At 45.8% G+C, this 22,117-nt stretch overlaps 1 protein-coding gene across 1 annotated transcript; it reads left to right on the top strand.

Annotated features, from left to right (window-relative positions):
• The first annotated feature begins 16,368 nt into the window (after nucleotides 1-16,368).
• LOC103897305 (arylamine N-acetyltransferase, pineal gland isozyme NAT-3) lies at nucleotides 16,369-20,363 on the top strand. The gene is made up of 2 exons (XM_009277298.2): nucleotides 16,369-16,506; nucleotides 18,443-20,363. The coding sequence occupies exon 2, from the start codon at nucleotides 18,450-18,452 to the stop codon at nucleotides 19,320-19,322; it is 873 nt and encodes a 290-aa protein (XP_009275573.1). The 5' UTR covers nucleotides 16,369-16,506; nucleotides 18,443-18,449; the 3' UTR covers nucleotides 19,323-20,363.
• The last annotated feature ends 1,754 nt before the right edge of the window (nucleotides 20,364-22,117 follow it).

The raw sequence follows: 22,117 nt of genomic DNA, 5'->3' as shown, positions 1-22,117 counted from the left end.
AAAGCAAAGGATTCTGCTCAATTCAGTATCTAAATATCTTAAAAGCCAGATCTTAAGTTCAATGTCTAATGGACAGACACATGAACTAGCACCAGTTCTTTAGTGTTAGAGAGAGAGAGAATCACCAAAAGCAAAGACTGATTTTTAGGCCTTGGCATGGCTATGGCATGGGCTGTGCCGCCACAACGGGAGGCTTCAGCACGTACCTGGTAGGATTTGCACACACAACTTGCTTTGTGCATCATGTGTTTGAGCACATATCTGGGGAGGTTTCCTGCATTTTATGCTGGCACAGGTGTAGAAGCTGGGACACTGCAATCGGGCTCCAGCGCTCACCGAGCCTGCGGTGGGCTGCCAAAATCCCACCTCTGCCTGGGGCTGCGTTTACGTGACACTGTGCCTGTGAGGTGAGAGATAAAGTGGAGCCTCGTGGGATTATGAACACAATTTCTAATCTTTATCCTCCAGATTATGAATGGCATGGTTACAGTTTAATAATTAACCAGTGAAGGTTAATGAAAATGAATGTCAGCTGCACTGATCACTGGAGCCCTTTGTTTTCCTATGGCTTCACACAGTTTGGAGACAGAGGTATTCCCAGAAGTGGCTTTGCTGATTTGTTTGCATGTGGAGCCATTTGGTTCATCTCATCCCCAAATCTTTCCTTGTCCACTTTACTGCCCAGGTGATGCTGCTCTCCCTTAGCTGCTTCTCTTCGGGCAGGATTACCAAGTGGGGGGGATAACTTTAAAGCTAACAAGGTTGGAGAATTAAATAGGTGTCCGATAAAAGCATTAACAAAAGTAAGTTTTAGCCTGATGCCTAGCTGGAGAAACTCGATCATTACGATATCAAACTATCCTCCTGCCATCAAGGGACAAATTAAAAGTCGTATCCATGCGTACAGGTGCTCTGCCTAAATACTCTCAGAGATGGCATACACAAAAGCAGGAGTCTGGGTCACTTTTCCCCCTTCTTTCATTGTAATAGGTGAATAATTTTGTATTATTAATGATTAATTATTTTCCCGTGTTCTTATGGTCCCCGGTTGGGTACAGACTAGAAAGCAAGTAAAATCGTGGTGACATCTAGTGGCTGCTGGGAATTCGCAGTGATATTAGAGGTGAGAATACCTTCCCTCTGGATGTTTAAGCATGCTGTGCACAAAACAAAGATGGAAATATTGAGCCTTTCAAGACGAACAGACTTACACAACCTGAATTTAGAGACCTCCCCATCTTGCTCAAGGACAATATCACTGGAATTTCTTTGAATAGCGCAGCTGTCCAAGTAGTGCTGTCACGCTCCCCTGCTGTCCTCATGTTCCCGGTCATACCCAGCACCTGGGATGCTTTGGAGAGACCAAAAAAAGGTAACGTCACCAACGCAGCCTTTTGTCCCCCAAATCCTGCTTTCCTTTAGGACAGCCTCCCGTGTCCCACCACCCCGCTCTGCGGGCGATGCACTCACCAGCACCCACAGACTGGCTGTTTGCTGAAACGTTAACACAGGAAGATTAGTTTGCAGATGTCCAGTGAGAGAAATTTAGGCCAATTTTACAGAAATATTGTGAAAAGTCAATTGCAAGGAAAATAATATGACATTATGTGTTAATTAGCAAATACAGAAAGAAATATTCTGTGAAGCTGGAAATTTTGGGGTGGGACATAGACTGATTTTGTGCCCAGTAGAAATGGTACTTAGACAAGAAACGCTGATGTGATTTGAGTTTAAACGCATAGGTTGTGCAGCCTGCAAGAACAGGCTACTGTCACTATGTATCAGAGGTACGTAGATAAGTATGGCTGAGAAAATGTTTGAAAAAAAACAAATGCAGAAAGGAAGCAGCATCTGTGTATTGGAGGGCTCTTGGCAGCTGTTTCCCCCAGGGCAGGCTCAGGGAAGGGTTACCCACCCTGTAAGGCTGAGCGCAGACGCCAGGTTAGTCTCTTCCCATTGCTCTCTGCTCTGTGCCTTGAATGGGGAAACATACTTTGATTTTTGTAGTGATGAACAAGTGAGATGATTGTATTTGGGTTCTGCTCGAACAAATCAGTAATAATTTCAGAGTGACTAATCTGGGGGCAAGGCTGGCACACGCGGCAGCACTGTATTTCTGATGGTGCGCTCTCCATACTTCAGCATGCAACCATAGCCTTTCATTAACTGGGCGCTGCCTCACCCAGCCAGTGTTTCTCAGATTGAAACATAGAATAAACACACGCACACAAAAGAGCTAGCATCAATTAAATGTGGTGAAATAAACAGATACCAGAGGTGTATCTACAGTTCCTCCCCACGCACCATCTGCCTCTGCAGTCGCACATCTCCACGCGCTCCCGTGGCCATCCAGCCGGCTTGGCTGCGGGCTGCTGGCAGCTGGTCAGCCGCTCGCGTGCATCCTGCGCTCACGATTTGCTGGGGCAGTCTGAAAGCGAGAACATTTGGGAAATTATAAGGGAAACTGAGGCTTGTGATGATGCGGTTGGCAGGTTTCAGCATGGCCAGTCAATGCAACATGTGGTCCAGCTAGTAACGCGGGTGACCCATTATGTATAAGTCATAAGGAAATGAGAGTTGCATTTATTATGTGTTTGCACAGCGATATGCCTGTAATTACTGGATATATTTACACCCATTACAGCTCAGTACAGAGAGAAGTGAACCCTTCCCCCTTTCTGGCTGGGGCACAGCGCTCACAGCCACTGCACACATCCTCCAGCAAGTCAGGACTTAGACCACCAGCACCTTTCTAGGAGGAAAAAGCAAGCCGCCTTCTTTTTAACAAGAACCCAGGTTAAAAATGATGATTAGGTACCATCCAGGTAGCAGCTAGGCTGTGTGGGAATACAAGAAGCCTACAAATCAAGAGGCGGAAAGAAAATCCCTGAAGGGAGGCAGGCTACGGAGGTGGGAATGCAGCACATCCAAGGGGGCAGCAGCAGGTGCGGCTGGAGAAGGCTGTCGCCTGCCTTCCCCTGGCTCTGCACTGTGTGGCAGGGATGGCACCTCGCGACGGGAACTTGTCTCCTTCCTCTGCTGGAAAGCATGTGAAAATTGAAACTGCTGGAGGTGAGCGATATGCCCTCCCGTGCCCAGCATTAGCCTAGTCTGTGCAAAACACTTGGATAAGTGAGATGCTCTTTATGGGGAGTATCATTTTATTCAGGGCCTCCTGCATGAAGTGCTAGTCAGAGTGAATTAAGGAGGCAAGGTCTGACCATGAATAAAGGTTTTAAGACTGGGGATTCACTTTCATTTATAAGCACCTAATGTTATTTTGCATTTAAGTCCAATTTTCAAACTCGAGTTGAGAGCAAGGAAACCAGAAGCTCCCTGAAAGCCCTAACCTCAGGGCTTGTCTGCATGAGGAACTTTAGCAGCATTTCTTCTGTAGTGAAAGTATAAGTGAATTAAAATAAATCCAATTATGGCCACATTTTCTCTGACGGAGCGCATCCACACAGGCTCGCCATCTGCTTTAACTAATCTGTGCTATGAATTCATAGCCCTGTATTGTTCAAGTTAGTCTTCTGGGGTATTTCTGGGTAAACAAAGATTAAACCTGTTTAAAAATATGATTTACAGTAATGTTTATGTAAGGGTGTTCCACATAACTTTAGTCTCATTTTGAACTGTTTTCCATGTAATATTAATCTGTTTTTCAACCGATGAAATTAAATGTGTGCTAACTCTTAATATGCAGTCCCTCACTTTGGATTGACAGTGGTTTATGTTGGGTTTTGTTGAAAGGGTCCCTGATTGAGTTGAATTACATTGAAATAAGTCAATGAACTGGAGAGAGGTTCTATGCATAGGGGGTTGCCCATGTTTAAATGGGGCTTAAAGTTGTCACACCTGTAATTGAACTGTTTCAACACTTTTTATGTATGCACAATCAGGCTCCTAGGTAATTTATAACCCTTCAAACCAAATAAGAAAATTCATGCAATTCCTCAAGAAGAATCTGCTATACATATGAAAATAGATCCAGGATGTAATTTTCATTAGTTAGTCGCTTTAGTCCTTTGGTTTCTCTGTCCCTCCTTCCCTTTTTTACCAGTTATCTTGATGAAAGACCTTTCAGCGCTGTTCCTGGCAGAGGAACCCAAAGAGAGAGCTGGCATGACTGCAAGTGTCCATCACGGACATCGGCCCTCGGGGCCCCGAGCTTGACAAGTGGGTGCATGCAAAGCTGGGGTGCTGCACCCAAGACACCCCAAACCCACTCCTCCTCCCCCAGGCAAAGCACTGGTGACTCTATATTAGCTTTACCCTAGGACTAATGGGTCTCCGATTAACAAGGAGATACTTCTGTCTACTGGCCTCTAATCTAACATAGATGTGGTTGTACTAACAAGGCTCCCAGTCATTTTTTAGGATTAGCAGCATAGCCCTAATATTTGTCTAAATTCAGCAGCAAAACTTTTAAAAGTCTCTTTATCTTCTGATTTTTGTGTTGCTGTTACTCATTAGGCAAAATGTGGTGCGTCCCGTTGGGCGAGATGTGGAGGAGAGTTTTTAAAGAGAGGACTGTGTCGCTTCAACTAATCAACAGAATTCAAAGGGAATTTAGGACTTTTTAGGCTGTGGCTGGCACAGAAGATGAAAGGTGTTTGACATCATGGGAACCAACAAAGCTCCTCTGGTTGCTCCACAGAAAAATAAAATGCTTGTCCAGAAGCATTATTGCTCATTTAGGCTCTTTTTAATGAATCCTGAATAGAAAGGCTCATCAGAATTGAGATGGCGTCGATACCAGAATGTAGCGTATTAGAGCAGCCAAGATGTTGGGATTAATAGAGGTGGACAGGCCATATAATTTGGGTGAAAGTAGCAAGCTAGAAGGTGCCATTTGTGGCATTACCCCCTGCCCGACAGCCCACCTCTTGCTACCGCTCGCAGGAGAGGCAGGCACCCATGAGCCTTTAAAAACCTGTTGCTGCCAGACTAGACCACTACAAAGTTAATGATGTGGACTAGTTCAAAGGGAAATATGTTGCTGCAGATATTGCAATTAGCTTCTACCCAGCACACGTCACCACAGCATCCTTTGTACCATCGTGGCTCTGTGTAACTGCTTCACAGCAGATCTTATTTTCCCTGGCTGCAAAGCTCCCTTGGACATGGCCAAGTTCTGCCATCCATCCCTTGCCACTACAGGGACATGGGGACAGCCACGGCCCTTGGTCCTTTCTCCTTGCTCACCAAAAGATGCCAGCAAAGAGCTTTGGTTCCTTGGGCTCAGCTGCCAGCGCTGAGTTAGGAGCCTCCACGCTACACACCTAATAACTGATTTTTCTTGAAAGACCTGCTTTTGGCATATTCCCCAGTGTGACCCGGAGTACAGAGTGAAGACATATTCTGCTGATCTGGATAATGTCATCGGATGGAGACAAATTATTTTTAAGCAGGTGTTTCCATTAATTTCAGTGGTGAATTTTTTCCAATTAAAAAAAAAAAAATCCCATGTGTGCCTATGCAGGAGTGTGGTCTATAATATTTAAATTGTCATATCCCAAAGGCTGAGTACAATGGAGAAATCAACAATTCAGGAAATGGGAGTCTGGATTTGAGTTGGCCTTGAAGAAATACATTCTGTAAAATCTTTTAAGGCAAGTGAAAGAGGCAAGATACTTCTATAGAGATTTCTGAGTCCTAAAACCTGCGTGATTAACTGAAGTTACAGTAGGAATGGGATGATCGGATGGAAAGGAAGGAGATGGGAGTGCTCAGATGACAGTGAAGGAATTTGGGCTGCATGTTTGGGAGAGAAGTGGGGGCATTATTAAAGAACAACAAAATTTTAAGGGCATTTGGTCATTAAAGCTACAGGGAAACCTGCCTTATAGATGTGCCAGCCCCAGTGAACTGCACACAGCCCAGGGCGGCACGTGTCTGCACACACATTTTCCTGCACGCACGCACCGGAGGGATTTAATAACTCAGCATAAAATTAACAGCACTTTCATGTGTTGAGCAGAAACCTGTGTGTGCAGCCATGCATGATACGTACACACACACACGTGTGAGCGCTTGGCTCCAAAGTTGGATGGTTTTGCATATTCACACCGCCACAGCCTAACAACCGCCCATAAAAACTCAGCCAAAGCCCGGAGCGAGGCCAGTTCTGTCTTCCCACCCCAGGAAACCCTCCATCAGGATAGCAGCTGGGTATTTTTCTGATCACTAATAAATACTTCAAAAGGATTTTAAAGTGAGCTTATTAAAGCCCAGGATTCACATTGGTTCAGTAGGGCCGGAGACAGAGTAAAATTACAGTGACATCTAGTGATCATAAATATTTCACAAAGGTGCTACCAGTGAGAAAATAAAACATTTATTGTTAGACAGCATTATAAACACATAACACGGAAAATCAGATCATTAACCGAGGCCAGGGAATAAGGTGGGTTACAAATGAGGGTAGATTATGTGAATTAAAGTGCTGCAGGGATGATACAGAGCAAAGTGCAGTGCTGGGGAAAGGCTGTGGGTGGGTTTCCGCAGGGATCTTTGCTAGGTCTGTATTTCTCACTGTTTTAGCAGAGTTTGCTGATGGTACTAAATTGCAGCACATTCATATAAAAGAAGCTCGACGTTTTGGAAACTGGGAATAGAACTAATAAAATGATGTGCAGCTTTGAAAAGTACGTGCTAGTCCCCAGGGAGAGAAAAGCAAAATGAACCCTATTCCGTGGCAGGAATATGCGGTGCTGCAGCAGCTCTGCCTGAGCGCCGGACCAACACTGAAGGAAAAAACAAATAAAGAGAGAAAATCAATTGGGCATCAAAGCTACAATTCAGATTTGCATCTTGAATCAAAGCGGGATTTGGGTTTGCATTCGGCAGCAGTAGGAACTCACTGGGTTTGTGATGTTTAGATTGAATGTTTTCTACTCCAGGTTACTGATTGACCGATGACAGTTTTAAAAACAAAGGATTTTTCTTCTGGTTTTGAATATCAGACGGGCAGTCTGACCACAGTCATGCCCAGTTGGTCAGGCTGAGCTTAAATTCTGCTGTCCTGCTGAAGTACCCTGCTGTAGCTGAAGCCTTAGGTATGAGCAAATGGTATGTTACGGAGCAAATGATTAAGAGAAACTTTTTCTCTGAGGAGGATGGGGCAGGGCATTGCCTATTCGTGTCTCCATTGTGCAAATGAAGATGAAAACCGAATCAGCCGGGTTAGCTGGAGTAGCAACAGAGAGGAATAACTGATGCAGTTGGTGAATTGATTTTGTGTTTTTAAACCGGGTATATCTGTGGCCATATAAATAAGCAGTCAAATTTTCTTATGATGAAACATTCAGGAGCTGCTTCGATGGAAGTTGAGAATGAAGCTCCCAAATGATTTCCGAGCCCTTCCCTTGAGTCTCTAGCAGCCAGGCAGGTTTAGTCTCTCAATTATTAGCTGAAAGCAGAATATACATTCCCACTGTCTGATTTCAGATGCCGCTGGAGAATATGCCTCAGATACATGCATAAAGGAGAGACAGATTCAGGCATATCAGATGCTATGGCTGCTTCTGACTGTTGTGAGCAGTAACAACAGAACAGGAGTAGCCCAAATTAACTACTGGGTTTCTATGATTAGGTAAGCGATTTTCTAGAAGGAAGAAATGTGTAGTGGGACTTCAGGTGCTGCATTTCAGTAAAGCTTTCAATATAACACTATTTGGAAAATTATTAGCTACGCTGGCATAGGCAGGAATTAGAAGAATAATTGCAAAGTGGGTAAGGACCTGGCAAAAGACAGCTGAGAGGGGACTGGCGATTGCTTTTGGTGAGGTTGTTTAGTGCTTTCATGAGTGATGAAGGGGACTGGGTTCGCTCGCTGAAGGGTTTACAGACCTGCTCACCCCATCTTCCCTACAGGGCTGGGGAGCACCTGGTGCCTCTCATGAAAGCTGGAAAATGGAAGAAAAAGAGTATTGCAGCCGCTTTGCTCGCCCGCTGGCTGCTGGGTCCTGCTATGTCTCGGAAATTTCCCAAAGGGTTTGCACAGCTCTGATATTTTAGCAGAAAGCTATCCTGAGTTGAAGGCACTTTACTCCATCGCCTGCCTGGGTTCAGGGTCCCGGTCTCCAGCCCCAGTGACAACATTATATTTGTCAACATTATATTTGTCTCTGTTTGCTCTGGCCTGGGGGGGGTCGCGAGCTGCGCTGGGCAGGAGCTGCGATGAAACACGAGGCGCAGCGCCCGGCGCTAGGCAGGCTCTGAGCACAACTGCCGAGAAAGCAATTAAAAATAACATTAGTGTGAATCGACAAATTTAGCGTTGGGTTTGGTCTCAGTGGTTCTGCATGGTGTGCAGCTGAACCGTAGGCTTTTCTCGATGATAGGTCTATTTATTTTAAATAGGGGAGCAGCAGAGATGTGCCTCTAGCCGCTTAAAAAGCAGGTGGTTACTTTTCAAGGACTATTTCACCAGAATTTCATACCACAGCTCCTATTAAATAAAGGTTTGGAAAGTTGGATGACAATCTTCCAGCATGATGGCATCCTCAGCAGCCTGAGAGGAAACACTGACCTGGATGTAGCATCAATTTGCAACGGTGTGACGAGGAAAAGAAAGTACCATCGCCATTGCACGGAAATTAGTTGCCTTTTACTAGGATGAAAGTGCACAGGGTTGATGTCACTTTAATCAGGTTCATCATCCCACAGCAAAGGCCATTCACCAGTTCCGACGATCAAGGATCAAACTGGTCCTTGCTGGGAAAAAAAAAATATTGTGGGTATCAGCCCTGGGGCAGCACAGCAGGCGTGGAGCTGGTTTTTGGGGAAGGGCTGCTTCTTGGCATAGCTTGATTCCTGGAAGACGATTAGATTCAGTAACTTGAAATTTTTTTTCACAAGAGTCACTCAGTTCCCAGCTGAGCAATGCAGAAGTGGATGTGATTTTAGATCCCACCAGCTATGACAAATTACCTTGTCAATAGTGAAATTCTGTCCCCACTCTGCTCTCCAGATTACAACTCCCTGCACTGACCGTATCTAAAATCTGCTTCCCAGCTTTCAGTCCCTCCCAAGCCCCCGGAGGGCCGCGTTCCTCCCTCCATCCCTCCTCGGGTGCAGCAGTGCGCAGGGTGCCAGCCAGCAAAACCACAGGCGATTTCTCCCAGCTCCATTTGCTCCCCTCCTGCTCCAGGTGTGAATACTTTGTCTCTCCTCCTTTCCGTACGCCTATATGTGGTGCACATTACTTTGTGCTGTATATACCACCTGTGGGTGCACGGGGAGGCAGAAAAAACACGTGAAAAGGATCTTTACGTGTCCATGAGTCCCTGCAGTGCCACTTAGAAGTCACACCAGTGTCCCCCACGAGTGCGTAGCAGGGAGGAAAGCCAAGAGCTCCAGAGCCCAGGTTGCCACAGTAACCCTTGCTCTACTGCCTTTGGCTTTTACACTGGGAAAAGCCTTCCACTTTGTAAACACCCAGCTCCATGGACATGCCTGACACTGATAATATTTGTGGTGGGCCTATTTATTGCCAGGAATCAATGAAGAGCCCCGCAGGACCATCTTCTTGCTTCTGAATCTTCCCACAACTTCCAGCCTTGCCACCACACAGCCAAAAAAACCCCAAAAAGGTAAGTGTGGGGGAGCATTTTGAATCCAGAGCCTCTCTCCTTTGTTTTCCCCAATTGCACTCCTGATTCAGCAATGGGGTGGAGGGAATACGTTGTCATCGCAAACATATATTTCTGTGATGCATGTTAGTGCATTGTAATGAATATGTGTTTTCTGAAGGCGCAGTTGGTTTTTTTTCCCTTTGCTGTCACTGTACTCTGTTTCTTACTCTTCACAGAGATAAAAGGTTTCCCTCCCACCTACCTCCAAAAAAAAAAAAAAAATCTGAGTAATGGGAATGACAGAACTCGTGTCATTGTTCCTGCTTTGCATGTTTCCAGGCTGATTGCCTGAATTAGGGCTGATCCAAATTCCCACTGAAGTCAATGAGAGCCTTTTCACTGAAACAACAGCTTTGTTTTGGGGGAGCTTTTTGGGGAACTTTTTGGAGGAGCAGGCTGAAAGCCAGGCGAGTGCAAGTAGCATTGCTCCATGGCTTCGGTGGAATAAAGACAATTTAACCCTGCTGAGGATGGGGCTTGGTAGGTTCATTGCAAGAATAACTGCACATAAATGGTGACTGCTGCTGCATTTAGGCACAAAGGTTTTTTCAGAGCTAATATATATGTGTACATATAAAAATATATAAATTGTCCAGTAATATAAATCAGATCACTATATGGAGGACATATGAATTATAAAGCCAAGTTATTTTCCATTTAGGAAAATTAAGGAATATTTCCCTTCGAGATGTTCTTTCTGTTGCTTCATATCCCAGTTACAGAAATATTGCAAGTGTTTCATCAGTACCTCTCTGCTATCCCAAATGTGAGCTCACCAAAGGAATTTCAGAGGGCTGAGTGAACTTTCATTTTTCCCCACTGTATTCATACACATACATAACTCTCCTTTAGTCAGTGCACCTATTGATTAGCTGGGAATATTTTCCTCTTAAAATATCTTGCAATAATATTTTTTGCAGATGGTGCACAGGTTTGAATACTCAGGCATTTATGTGCCTGATAATGATAGAGACTGCTGACTTGCCAATCCTCTTTGCGCAGGCTAAATGGGTGGAATTACGTGTGCCCAGATCATAGGCTATTTTATGTATTTGTTAGCAACAGTACAGAATTTTTACAAATGATCAGCTAATTAATTTTAATGGAATGTCTTATGATGATTTTTGGACTAGACCAACATAAGATCTTTATTTTCAAATGAGGCCTTTCTGTCCCTGCACAGGAAAAGGCATTGCCCTGCAATTACTGAGCAGCTACCGATAATGGTGAAAATGTGGTGAAATTAAGGAGAATTGTACACCGGTCTTCAGCAACGGAGTATTTCCCCATGCTTTGTTTGCGGGCTCTGCCGTGGATGCCCATTTTGCCCAGCTGCACCTCTGTGACAGCACCTCAGCCCCAAATTTTTCCAAATTTCTGAATTTTCCCATTTGAAAAATGTCCAAAGTAGGCTTTTGACAGCATGATGGACAGCTCTTGTTAGAAAGCGTGAAATGAAACTGTCTCAAGGTCCAGCCAGCAATGCCAATGCCCCATTGCATATTACACTGTCGTACTTCCCTTCAGCAATGACAGCGTAACATGATGGCAATTATTAACTGGTTAATCATGGGAGCATTTATCTGCACAAAAAGCCAGTAAAATGGAATACATCCAATTTCTAGATAGGACATTGAAATGAAGAGAGAAAGATTAATGTCCTGGGTCTCCAAAGGTGCTCTGGGTGCATATTACATACTGATTTGGGAAGCACTGGAATATTTTTGCGGCAGTGTGTGCAATGGTCAGATGAAGAGAGAGGGAAGGGAGGTCGTGCACTTCTTGCAAAGTTAAGTTGCAAAAGTAGAACCTCAGGCACAAGCAAATGCTGGGTGTCCAAGCTCCCTGGGAAGCTGCCGAGAGGTAATCCCTACCTCCCCGATGATTTTGGGAGGGAGCTGAAGCCCTGTGCCCTGCGGCGGGATGGACCCACTCTGCCAAGCGTTGCAGAAAGCAGTGGTGCTGTGTGATAACGTGGTGGTTTGAACTTTCTGGAAGGGGGAAAAAAACCCCATTTGCTGACTTTTGTGGTGGGGATAAATCACGCAGCCACCTCCGGCTCGCCAGGAGGGTGCCCTGACCGGGGGCAGCCCCACGGCTGCTGGGGGGCAGCTGCAGCCAGAGGTATGCCGGGCTGGGGAGGGAGCCGCTGGCTCTGCCCCCCGGGCCCTGGGGAGGAGAGTTGGTTTCTGATCCTGTTCCTGCCGAGCTGAATTTCTTGTTTGAAGCCACTTACATGTGACCCCGCTGGTGCTGTCTTACCTCCGGTCTGGTAAGGAGCGTTCTGGGCAGCGCTTGTGGGAGCTGAGGAGGGGGAAAATCAGACACGGAAGAAAGGAGTGCAAACTGCAGCTGTGTCTTGCAGATGTGCATTGCTCCAAACACTCAGCATGGAAAGGGCTGGGGTCTGCCGACCCTTTGCATGAGCTCCCTTCCCTGCCCGGGATGGGGGACCCACCTCCTTTCCTGCCCATCCAAGTTGACCTCCCGGTGCTGCCTTATCGGCATGTCCGAGTGCTGCATGAGAAAAATGTGTCCGAGTGTGGCAGGGTGAGTTTTGGTTTATTTTGCTTCCAGGATCAGTACCTACACACCCCAGATCCCGGAGGAGACCACTGCTAACTGCTGATCAGCTCGTCTTGAACCAGAGCCTTCAGAAGGAAAAACCAGAGGAGTCTCTGGCCACGGGGATTGTGGACGTACCAGGTGGGCAACAGGAAAAGTATGTGAGCCCAGGTAGGACAGCATTTCTCTCATGAAGGAGCTAGTGGAGACAGGGCAAAGCTGGCCAAAGAGCTGCTGCGAAAGCACACAGCACTATAATAGCTGCTAGGAAGAAAATTAACTCTATCCCAGCCAAAACCAGGACGGTAACCCAAAGTGTTTGGTAAAGAGTTCACTGGCCGCAGCAGCCCTGGGCAAGGCAGGCAATTGGATACAGAAAGCTCCCAGGCTGTTAACCAGGCTGCTGGCTTCTCCTCCAGCCCCTTCTCCAACTACCAGGACAAGCAGCGTTCGTGCCTACACACCATCTTGCTCTCCTTGTCTTCATCCTCCTCTTCAGTGCTCTCCACCACTCCTCGTCTCCAGATGCCAGCAAAGCTGCTGCTACCATGGCTCGGAGCCTCCCCAGCTGCTTGCCAGCCCTCGCAGACCCAGCTACCGGCACGTTCAGAGAAACCAGCACGACTCTCTGCTTTCCAATCTGCAGGACTTTCTCCTCAACATTTTCATAGTTTGACAACACTGTTGACATCTCCAGGAGAGGTGGCCCATGAGATGGAGACGGTAACAGCACTTTGAGGGTGAGATTATTGCTTGTGAAATGGAAGACAACTTCTTCCTAATATGCACCCGGGAGCCTCACACCGGAGTGGCAGAAGCAGCTATAGGGTGTCCCCACGGTGCTGTGACCACGCTTCGACGAGGATCCCACCCCGACATGTCCCACTGCAGCTGTCACATTTCACAGGAAAATAACAGCCAGATGTATGGGCATGTTTTTCATCAAAGCAGTTACTTAAAATGTTTTTTTGCTTCAAACCCTCTATGAGATAAAGCCATTCATGTAGAAAAGCCGATTGTTCCCCTTGTAATGCAATTTAACTGAATTACCACCACTTACATGTAAGAGATTTACGCTGAAACCCTCAGGACTGGAAGGCCCTACAGACCAAAGTGGTCTCCTCGGTCTTCATTAGCACCCTTGGTGTTGGCCTGTGTGAAAAACCTCATATTGGCAGGGTAAAGATAAGCTGAGAAGATAATTTCTGACACTCACCAGCCCTCAGAAAGATGACTCAGACAGTGGAAACACTAAAATCGAGATTTGGTGTCTTCCTCACTGAGAAAAAGCCAAGCAATGTCCAGCACAGGTACTCCCTTCTGTAGTCCCATGAGCAAAAGCTGCTGCCGTAGTTGCAGGCTCATCCTTCGGCCAGTGGGCTGGACACCACCAAAACTGCACGTGGTGGATGCTGCGGATACAAATCCAGAAAGTTATGTAGCCACAGCTATTTGATATCTATAATTACATAAGAAAGGCAATGAATATAAAGCATGAGGGAGTTCTGCCATTATGAATATGTTTATAGGCTCTGAATACTATTTACCAGTCTTGTGTTAGGGCAGCCTACATGTACTAAATTCCCTTTGGAAATGAAAGGCTAGAGCCAGCCACTCGGCACAGGGTGTGCAGCGTTTCCTTTTCCAGTGACCCAGAGCTCAGCAGGATGGGAGAATCTGACCTTGTGTAAGAATTTAAGATTTTATACTAATTCTATTTAAAACACCTCGATTGTTTTATTACTTTAAAAGTCTCTCTTCTCTCCTCCCCACCAAAACAAGATAGTTAAGTAGAATACCATATAGTTTGTATATTAAGCATCCAGATAATATAATATAATATAATATAATATAATAATTATAACATAATATAATATAATATAATATACCTTGCTTTGTTATACAGCCCATCACAGAGGTCATTACAGAGGGGAGCTGTTTAACTGAGCAGACACGTGACTATTACCCCAAACAGGGCACCCTATGCTTTTATTTCCCCAGGCAAATCTTGCAGCATATAATACCCTGTTAAAGTGGGGAAGGAGGGATATTTGATGCAGCCTCTCAGGAGGGTTAGGATGAGAGAAGGATTTCAGTAATAAATTAAATGCTGTAAACAGTTTAAATTTATAAAGAAATAAAAGCGAGTGCAATAACATTGAGGGTCTTCTGGAAAAAGCTCAACCAGTTTCAGCTCCTACCAAGGTGGAAAACTGCATTACAGTGTCCAGGTGGACAGCAATATCCTTTCCAAGGACATTCCCATTTGCACTTTCACCCCGCAGTCACGCTCCCCGCAACCCAGCCGGCCCGAGCCGGGCTTTGCCCTTTGCTGCTTTTGGGGATGGGTGCAGGCACCATCACGGCCGCGTTACCCAGCAGCCGTGATTGCAGTTTATTGCCCCACCAAGCCTGAAATTAGCCCCAATGACCTGGCACAGAGCTGAAATGCAAACAGACTCTGGCAAGGCTTGTGGGTCAAGTTCAGCCTTTCCTTACCTTTAGTGCTCATTGAGTGAGCTTTGCTCTCTGATGGCCTTGGGCACGCCTGGGGAGAATGAGAGCTCGTGGTTTTAATGGCTTGAGGAGCAAAATGTGCAGGATGGGAAGAAAAAGGAGAGTGATGCAGGAATGACGGCACAGGATAGTGAGTTGGGATGAGAATTTGAAAGACACAGGAAGAAAATGCTCAATATCAGAGCTACATTATAGGGAGAGGAGTTGAGAAAAGCTGAGTATTAAAGTACCAGGAGAAATGGGTTTTGCTCCTACTTGGTTAGAAAATGCTTGTGTCTTAATGAAACCCCAAAGTCAGCTGGAACAGATCCCCAACCACTTCACACGTTTGCCCAAGGGAGCACGACAAGTGTCCACTTCTGGCACCATCTGTGGTCCCAGATGACTCTGGGCAAGGAGCACGGACGGGTCTGCTCGCACATCGCACAGTGACGGGTCCACGAGCTTCATTTCGGTACGGTTCCCACCAGGACTGCAGGTCTGCCTGCTTGGTTTTGGCTTCTCTTTGTCAAAATGAGGGGCTCTTAGCCTGTGGGAAGAGAAGGGATTATTCCATGTACAGCAAGATCCACCCAGGAATATGAACTTTCTCTTTGTACCAAATTGGATGTGCCCAGAGGAGCCTGACGAGGGCAGGTAATGCATTCCCTTCAGCGCCTCCCAGCTTGGGCATCGATTCTCGCTTGTGGGGTCAAACGCCGGCCACTGATGGGATGATAAAGAGACAAATTTTGATATGGGAGTAGGGCGGTGTAATGGGTTACCACAGACATCTCTATTTGGTCTGATTTATTATCTCTGCTAATTATTCCAATAAATCAGTATTTGAATGAAACTTGCTGTTGATATTAAATGTGAAGGACTGGAACTACTGTTGGGGAACTAACAAGAAAGGATCCAGCTATATATATGAGAGAATTAATAAGACTTAGCTTGGCAAAATGCAAGTAAAATTTGTAGATACAAAAGCAGTATGAAACACACCGAAAGGATGGAGCTCCCTATGTGTTAGCATTCCATAGTCATCACTTTGCCAATAGCATTTTCACCACCACGACATCCTCAGGTGCTACTTGTGGGCAAAGACCAAAGAAGACACGCTGCTGTCCCAGTGCTTTCTTACATTCTATGAAATTTACTGTAATAAAAAATTGCACGTAACTCATAGAGAGCGAATTAAGTAAAGGCAGCGCTGAAGTTCTTGTGTGAGCTGACCGGGGCAAGGGGGCTGCAGGTGCAAATTACTGTGCCAAAAACTTGCTGCTTTTCAGAAACGGTGCAAAAACCTTCTCACTGAATGCATGCAAGATTTCTTCCCCATGTTTCCAAACAAACAGTAACCTAATACCCGGGGAAAAAAATATATATTACCCAAGTGCATTCAGCTAGCTACTGAAACAAAAAAAATACCCTTTTCATCACAGCACAAGCTAGCCCCTGCAGAAGGCATGAAACGAGTGAAAACGCGAAGCAGCCTCTGCTCTGATAACAACCAGGTTTTGCATGTGTGTTGAGTCACTGCTGTTGGTTTTGCTCACTCACTGCAGCTCTCATGCTCCACCCTTCTGCATTTGCCTTTTTTTTTTTTTCCAGCTTTTGCAGTCTGACAGAGGCGGGTGAAAGCAAGTTGAGGGAAAACACATTCCCCTGAAGAGGAGCTGGAGGACAGTCCTTAAGCCCTGTCTGCACTAGGTAAAGGAGAGCCAGCCACGCCACTTGCTTTAGCCTAAAACCATCCCCCCCAAACCCCGGAGAGACACTGGTGGTTGGACTGGTTTTCCAGGTAAGCCTTTTTTTTAAACCCCGAATCTTGGTAGCTGAGCGCTCCCTGACCAGGAAGTTAAATCTGTTTGAAAACAAAACACAGCAGAAAATGGTGTAATGGCAGAGTGGGGAACACTCAGCCGCTCGGTGTAATAGATACGCTGGTTTATTTACTCAGTTATCAGCCTCAAGCAGATCGGGCATGCCTGCCATCTGACTTATTTCACATACCACAGTTGAAAGGGCCTTATAAACACCCACAAGAGATGGACAGACAGACAGAAAAACCTCACACGAACATTTTCCCTTTAAGTAAAAATTACTACATGTGTTTTGCCTGCTGTGTCAAAGTGAAAGAAAGGGAGAAAGAAAGGGAAAGCCAGCTCATTGCTGCTCATGCTGGTTTAAAGTTCACACGGCAAGAACTAAGTTTCTGCCAAGTTTTCAAAAATGAAGAGAGTTGTAGTTCTGGGAAAAAGAACTGGGGAAAAGCTTGGGAATGAGCCAAAAGCTGAACAAAGAGAATCGCCTGAATAAGGACCTGATGCTCTTAACCCGATGTGGGATCATTCAGGCCTGCTTGTTCGGTGTCGGAGACGTGGAGGTGGCCATGATGCAATAGTTACAGATCTCTAGGTTAGGAAATATGGGGAGCCAAATGAGGACACCCTCTGTTTCCGCCAGGATATTACACCAAACGGAAATTTTTCATTTTCATTACTTTGTTTATATACTGAAAGTATCTTTCCAAAATTCCCATGCAATTTGGTGTGTACCATTTTTCATCAGACTGAGAATTTAATCCTTTTGGAACAGTTGGACTTTTTCTTACGATTTTTCCTTAAGAATTGTACACAGGAACTTGAGAACATTTTGGGACCTCCCGGGTCAATAATCTGAACAACACCGCTCTGTACTCAGAGTTGTCTGAAATTTAGCAGTGCCTGGGGAAGAGTAACAAAAGTATTGCGCTACGTCAAAATCCCTTTCTTGTTTCCTTACCATCAAGGGCTGGGAGGGCTCGAGCTGCTTTCCACCCCCGTGCTCATGAAACACAGCCTCCCGCTGAGCCCTTCTGCTGCAGTTGGGATGGGGAAGGCGATGCCTGGTCCTTTACCCACAGGCAGCCACCCACCACTGGCGAGACTATGAGTTGAAAGAGCAAAAGCATCCCGAAAATGATGTCAGAAAATGTGAGGCCCCCTGGAAACTTGTCGTTTTGGCCCAAACCTTGGTTTCCTCCTGCTGCTGGCGTAGGGCTGAGATTAGCAGAGCCGGGGAGCTAAGCCATGCTGCGGGGAGGTGGATCACAGCAGATGCAGCAAAAAACATCCCACAGCCTTTTCTGCCCTAAAAAAACCCTTCTGCACTCCAGGTCATGTCTGCTACCACCAGCACGGGGAGCAGGAGCAGGTGAGACCAGCTTGTGCCAAGCTGCCTAAATAATGAAGGAAATACCACGGCAGGGCAGATTTACTTCAGATTTGGTTGCAGAGGAGGCTCTGGATTGCTCTGCAAGAGTGGGAGGGTTTGTTTTCTGCTTCTGCTTCGCTGAGTCAAACCACGAGTAAAGCAGTTCAGATCTGGAGAGTCTCAGTTCCTATAATTTCTAGCAGGCAAACAGTGCTGCTACTGTTTTTGTTCCTTCCTACAGAGATTTGTAGCTTTGCTGGGCAGGAACTCTCTACTGAAATGTGCTTAGCACAGCTGGAGACTCTCGTCACAGCTGTAAAAGAAACAATTAAAAATAACATTTGTGCTCATCAGCAGTGTCCCATTGGCTTCCCTCAGCGCTAATACTCATGCTCAGCTGCCTTTGATAGGGCCATTAGTCAAATCCCGCTCCTCTTCTGAGCAGGCTGCCCATACTGATGAGTGCCCCATTATAAGGGATGGGGAAGATCCTTCCATCACTTCTGACACAACCTATTATTTTTTTTTCACCCTTCTCTCAGAGGCAGCATGGACATCAAGGAGTATTTCACCAGAATTTCTTACCGGGGCTCCTACGATAAGCCAGACCTGGCTACCTTGTCGGATATATTCCAGCACCACGTCCGAGCGGTCCCTTTTGAAAACCTCAGCATCCACTGTGGGGAAAGCATTGAGCTCGACCTGGAAGTGACTTACAACAAGATAGTGAGGAAGAAACGTGGGGGCTGGTGCATGGAAAACAACCACCTTTTATCTTGGGTCCTGAAAACCCTCGGCTACGACGTCACCCTTCTGGGATCAAAAGTTTATGTCCCAGAGTACAACGCGTATGCAGATGAAATCGATCATCTGCTGCTAAAAGTGGTGCTTGATGACAAGTCCTACATCGTGGACGGCGGGTTTGGGATGGCCTACCAGATGTGGCAGCCAATGGAGCTGATTTCGGGGACAGACCAGCCGCAGACTCCTGGGGTCTTTCGCTTCCAGGAGGAGAGCGGGGTCTGGTATCTTGAGAAGGTGAAAAGGAAGCAGTGGGTTCCCAACCAAAGCGTCTCCACTTCCCATAACGTGGAAAAAGAAGTTTGCCGTCGGGTTTATCTCTTTACCCTTCAGCCACGAGACATCGAAGAGTTCAGATCCCGCAACGCTCACCTGCAGACAGCGCCTGACTCTCTGTTTGTGACAAAGTCTATCTGCAGCCTGCAGACCGCTGACGGCGTCCGGGCTCTGGTGGGGTGGAAACTCACCGAGATAAAGTACAATTATAAGGATAATATGGATCTGGTGGAAATCAGAATCCTTGCAGATGAAGAAATAGAGAAAACACTGAAAGAGAAATTCAATATAACACTAGACAAGAAATTTGTACCCATCAATACAAGCAGGTTGTCTCTGTTTTAACTCACTGCCTCAATTATAATTCAATCCAGTGGCATTACATGCAATCCTTCCCCCTATTTCTGACAAGCATCTAAAGGTTAAGCTTTCTCTTTCCATCTACACCAGTGTAAGGCAGAACATATTAGCATGAATCTGGAAAAGAAATTGATTTTCGCAACTGCTCCTGCATCTCTTTTTGGTTTGGGTACAACTAATTTCTTCCTAGCTCAATCAAATCACTCCCCTTCTGTTTGTGCTTAGCTGGAAGCAGACTCTGCCCATTCCCTACTCCTTTCATCTCTTAAAAGCTTTTCCAAATACAGCCAGAGTAGCAGGGCAGAGCAATGGAGCGGTATGTCTCTTTCTTTATGACTGCGCTGCCACGTGGGGAAAATCATACCCACTCTTAAATGAATACCATATTATTTTTGGAATTTAATAGCCAGAAAAACAAAGACATCCAGTGCCGAGTTTGCTACAGTTAAGCCATAAGCCTGTCCTTTTTGCTCTTGCATTCACAACACCCTCTCACGAGGCAGTCGGACAGTCCCACGCCTGTGCCGCACTGTGCGAATACTTATGGACGGGCTATTTATGGCCTAAAACCGATGATGAGAAATATTAGTGGACAATTCTGCCTTGTTTCAGACTTTACACTGTTCTCTCAGTGGCATAACCAAAAAGCAGTATTTCTTTGAACTGAAAGTATCTCCCATGCATTTTTTTTGCTCCCACCCAGCAGCGGACTGCTGGGAATACATGCTCCTCTCGTAAGAGTGCTACTCTTCTCCGAGTGTTATTGCACGTTAATTATCATGGCTGAACTCAAACACATGCGCAGAGTTATTTTTCTGAAACATATCTGTTCTACTGAGGATGTGTTTGCAGTGATACTAATTATATTGATATAAGGAGAAATGATGAATCTTAATCAGATACCTAAAGGGTAAGATTTTTAATATGAGAAATTACTCAAATGTAATCACTTTGCCCTTTGAGATGATGCTTGATGTTCCTTTATGTACAAATCATGGAAGTATTACAACTATGCACTTATAATTAAGTAAATGATATAAGTGAATTACAATTAAATAAAAAAATCAAGAATTGTGAAGTAGAAGTATTCAGCTGTTTTTTCCCCAAATTACAACCTGTATTCCCAAAGAAAAAAATTTCATTAATCACTGCAGTTGTCCTGATTATTTGTATGTGCTACTATTTTGTAGCTAAGGCTTTTAAAAAAACAATAACTCACTGAAGCTCTTCTATTTCTTATGCAATATGTGCAGCTTTCTGTAACTAGCAATTTACAGTTAATAAAAGCTGCTGCTATTCTGCACGTTCAAAATGTATTTCATAGAGGCACAGTGAGTTCCCCAAATCCCCGTCTTCCCAGAGTCAAACGTATCTATATGTGCTTAGCTGCATGTGTGCAATAGTCCCTTATAGACCATGAGGCTCCCCCATCCTATAGGGAAATTAAATGTTAACGACTGACCCTGTAGTGGATTGCAGAAGAAAAAGGGGCTTCTTATAGTGTGGACCAGCAGCTTGTGACACAGATGGTCAGAATAAACTGTCCCAGGATCTGGCTTGTTTGCAAGCTGTATCCTTCTTTGGTCCCCATGTTAGTGGAAGAGCTAAAGGAGCTAAACTCGGTGGGTTTACCCTTGCAGCGGCCTGGCAGCTGGGACAGAGCATTGGGACGGACGTAAAAGCCCAGCCAGGTCTCACAGAGGTGTGGGGCAGGAGAAGGTCCGTGCAGAGCCAAGAAGCTCCATCATTTGTGGGAACAGACATGGGAAACACCTAGAAAGGGCTGTGCCCGTTCCTCTCCCCGTGCCTGGGTGTTTCTCGTGCTTTGGGTTGTTTCATAGGCTCAGGCGAAGGAGCAGGGTGTTATGCCCATTGCCCCAGAGATTCAGCATGTGAAGGGCAAACAATAATAAGAAAACCCACTTTCCTTTCAGCTGACTCATCTCCTTGAGCGTGTGCCCCGTCCATTGCTCTGGCTGCTGCCCGCTTCGTGGCGCAGCTCGGCGCTTCTGGACCTCCTGCTCAGCACACCCACGGAAGCAGATTTTATTGCTGAGCAATCGAACGAAGCTCGCTCTTGGAAGGGGAAAAAAAGAGGCTTTTCATCTCAGATTGCACTAGTTTGCTTTTTCCTTATCACTAACTTTGGAGGCAACCTTAAAGGCCCTGCTCAGCACACCCACGGAAGCAGATTTTATTGCTGAGCAATCGAACGAAGCTCGCTCTTGGAAGGGGAAAAAAAAGAGGCTTTTCATCTCAGATTGCACTAGTTTGCTTTTTCCTTATCACTAACTTTGGAGGCAAATCCTTAAAGGCATAGCAGACTCAGGGAGCACAGCGCTCTCCGGGAGCAGCATCCTCGCTGCCGAAGGACAGGGCTTCTCTTTGAACCCAAGGGGATTTAGACAGCTAAATGACTTGGCAAATCTGACCTTGTTGCTTTGGGGGTCTGGTATCAGCCACGAAGAATAGCTCAGTACGGTGTGATTAATTCAACAGTTGCCATGTTCCACCAATAAATCAGTGACTTCTTGGCTTGGATTACTCTCTCTCTATCATAAGTCGCTTCCTACAGGGATCCACGCCACATGAGTGTCAACAAGGTAAAATCTGGATCAAAATTTGCACTAGTGCTTTGCTGCTTCAGCATGGGTGCAACCATCAAGGCACCCCAAAAGACTGAAGCACCTGGGTGACCTGTGGGGTTGAGGACAGGGTTATAACCACTTACAAAAGTTGCCTGCGATACCCATACTGTATTTCTCCTTTGCATTCCTGGA

Source organism: Aptenodytes forsteri, unplaced genomic scaffold (assembly GCF_000699145.1).
Source record: "Aptenodytes forsteri isolate BGI_AS27 unplaced genomic scaffold, ASM69914v1 Scaffold50, whole genome shotgun sequence".
Lineage (NCBI taxonomy): Eukaryota > Metazoa > Chordata > Aves > Sphenisciformes > Spheniscidae > Aptenodytes > Aptenodytes forsteri.
Note: the sequence above shows the minus strand (reverse complement) of the source record. Positions and strands in the feature narration are given on the sequence as shown.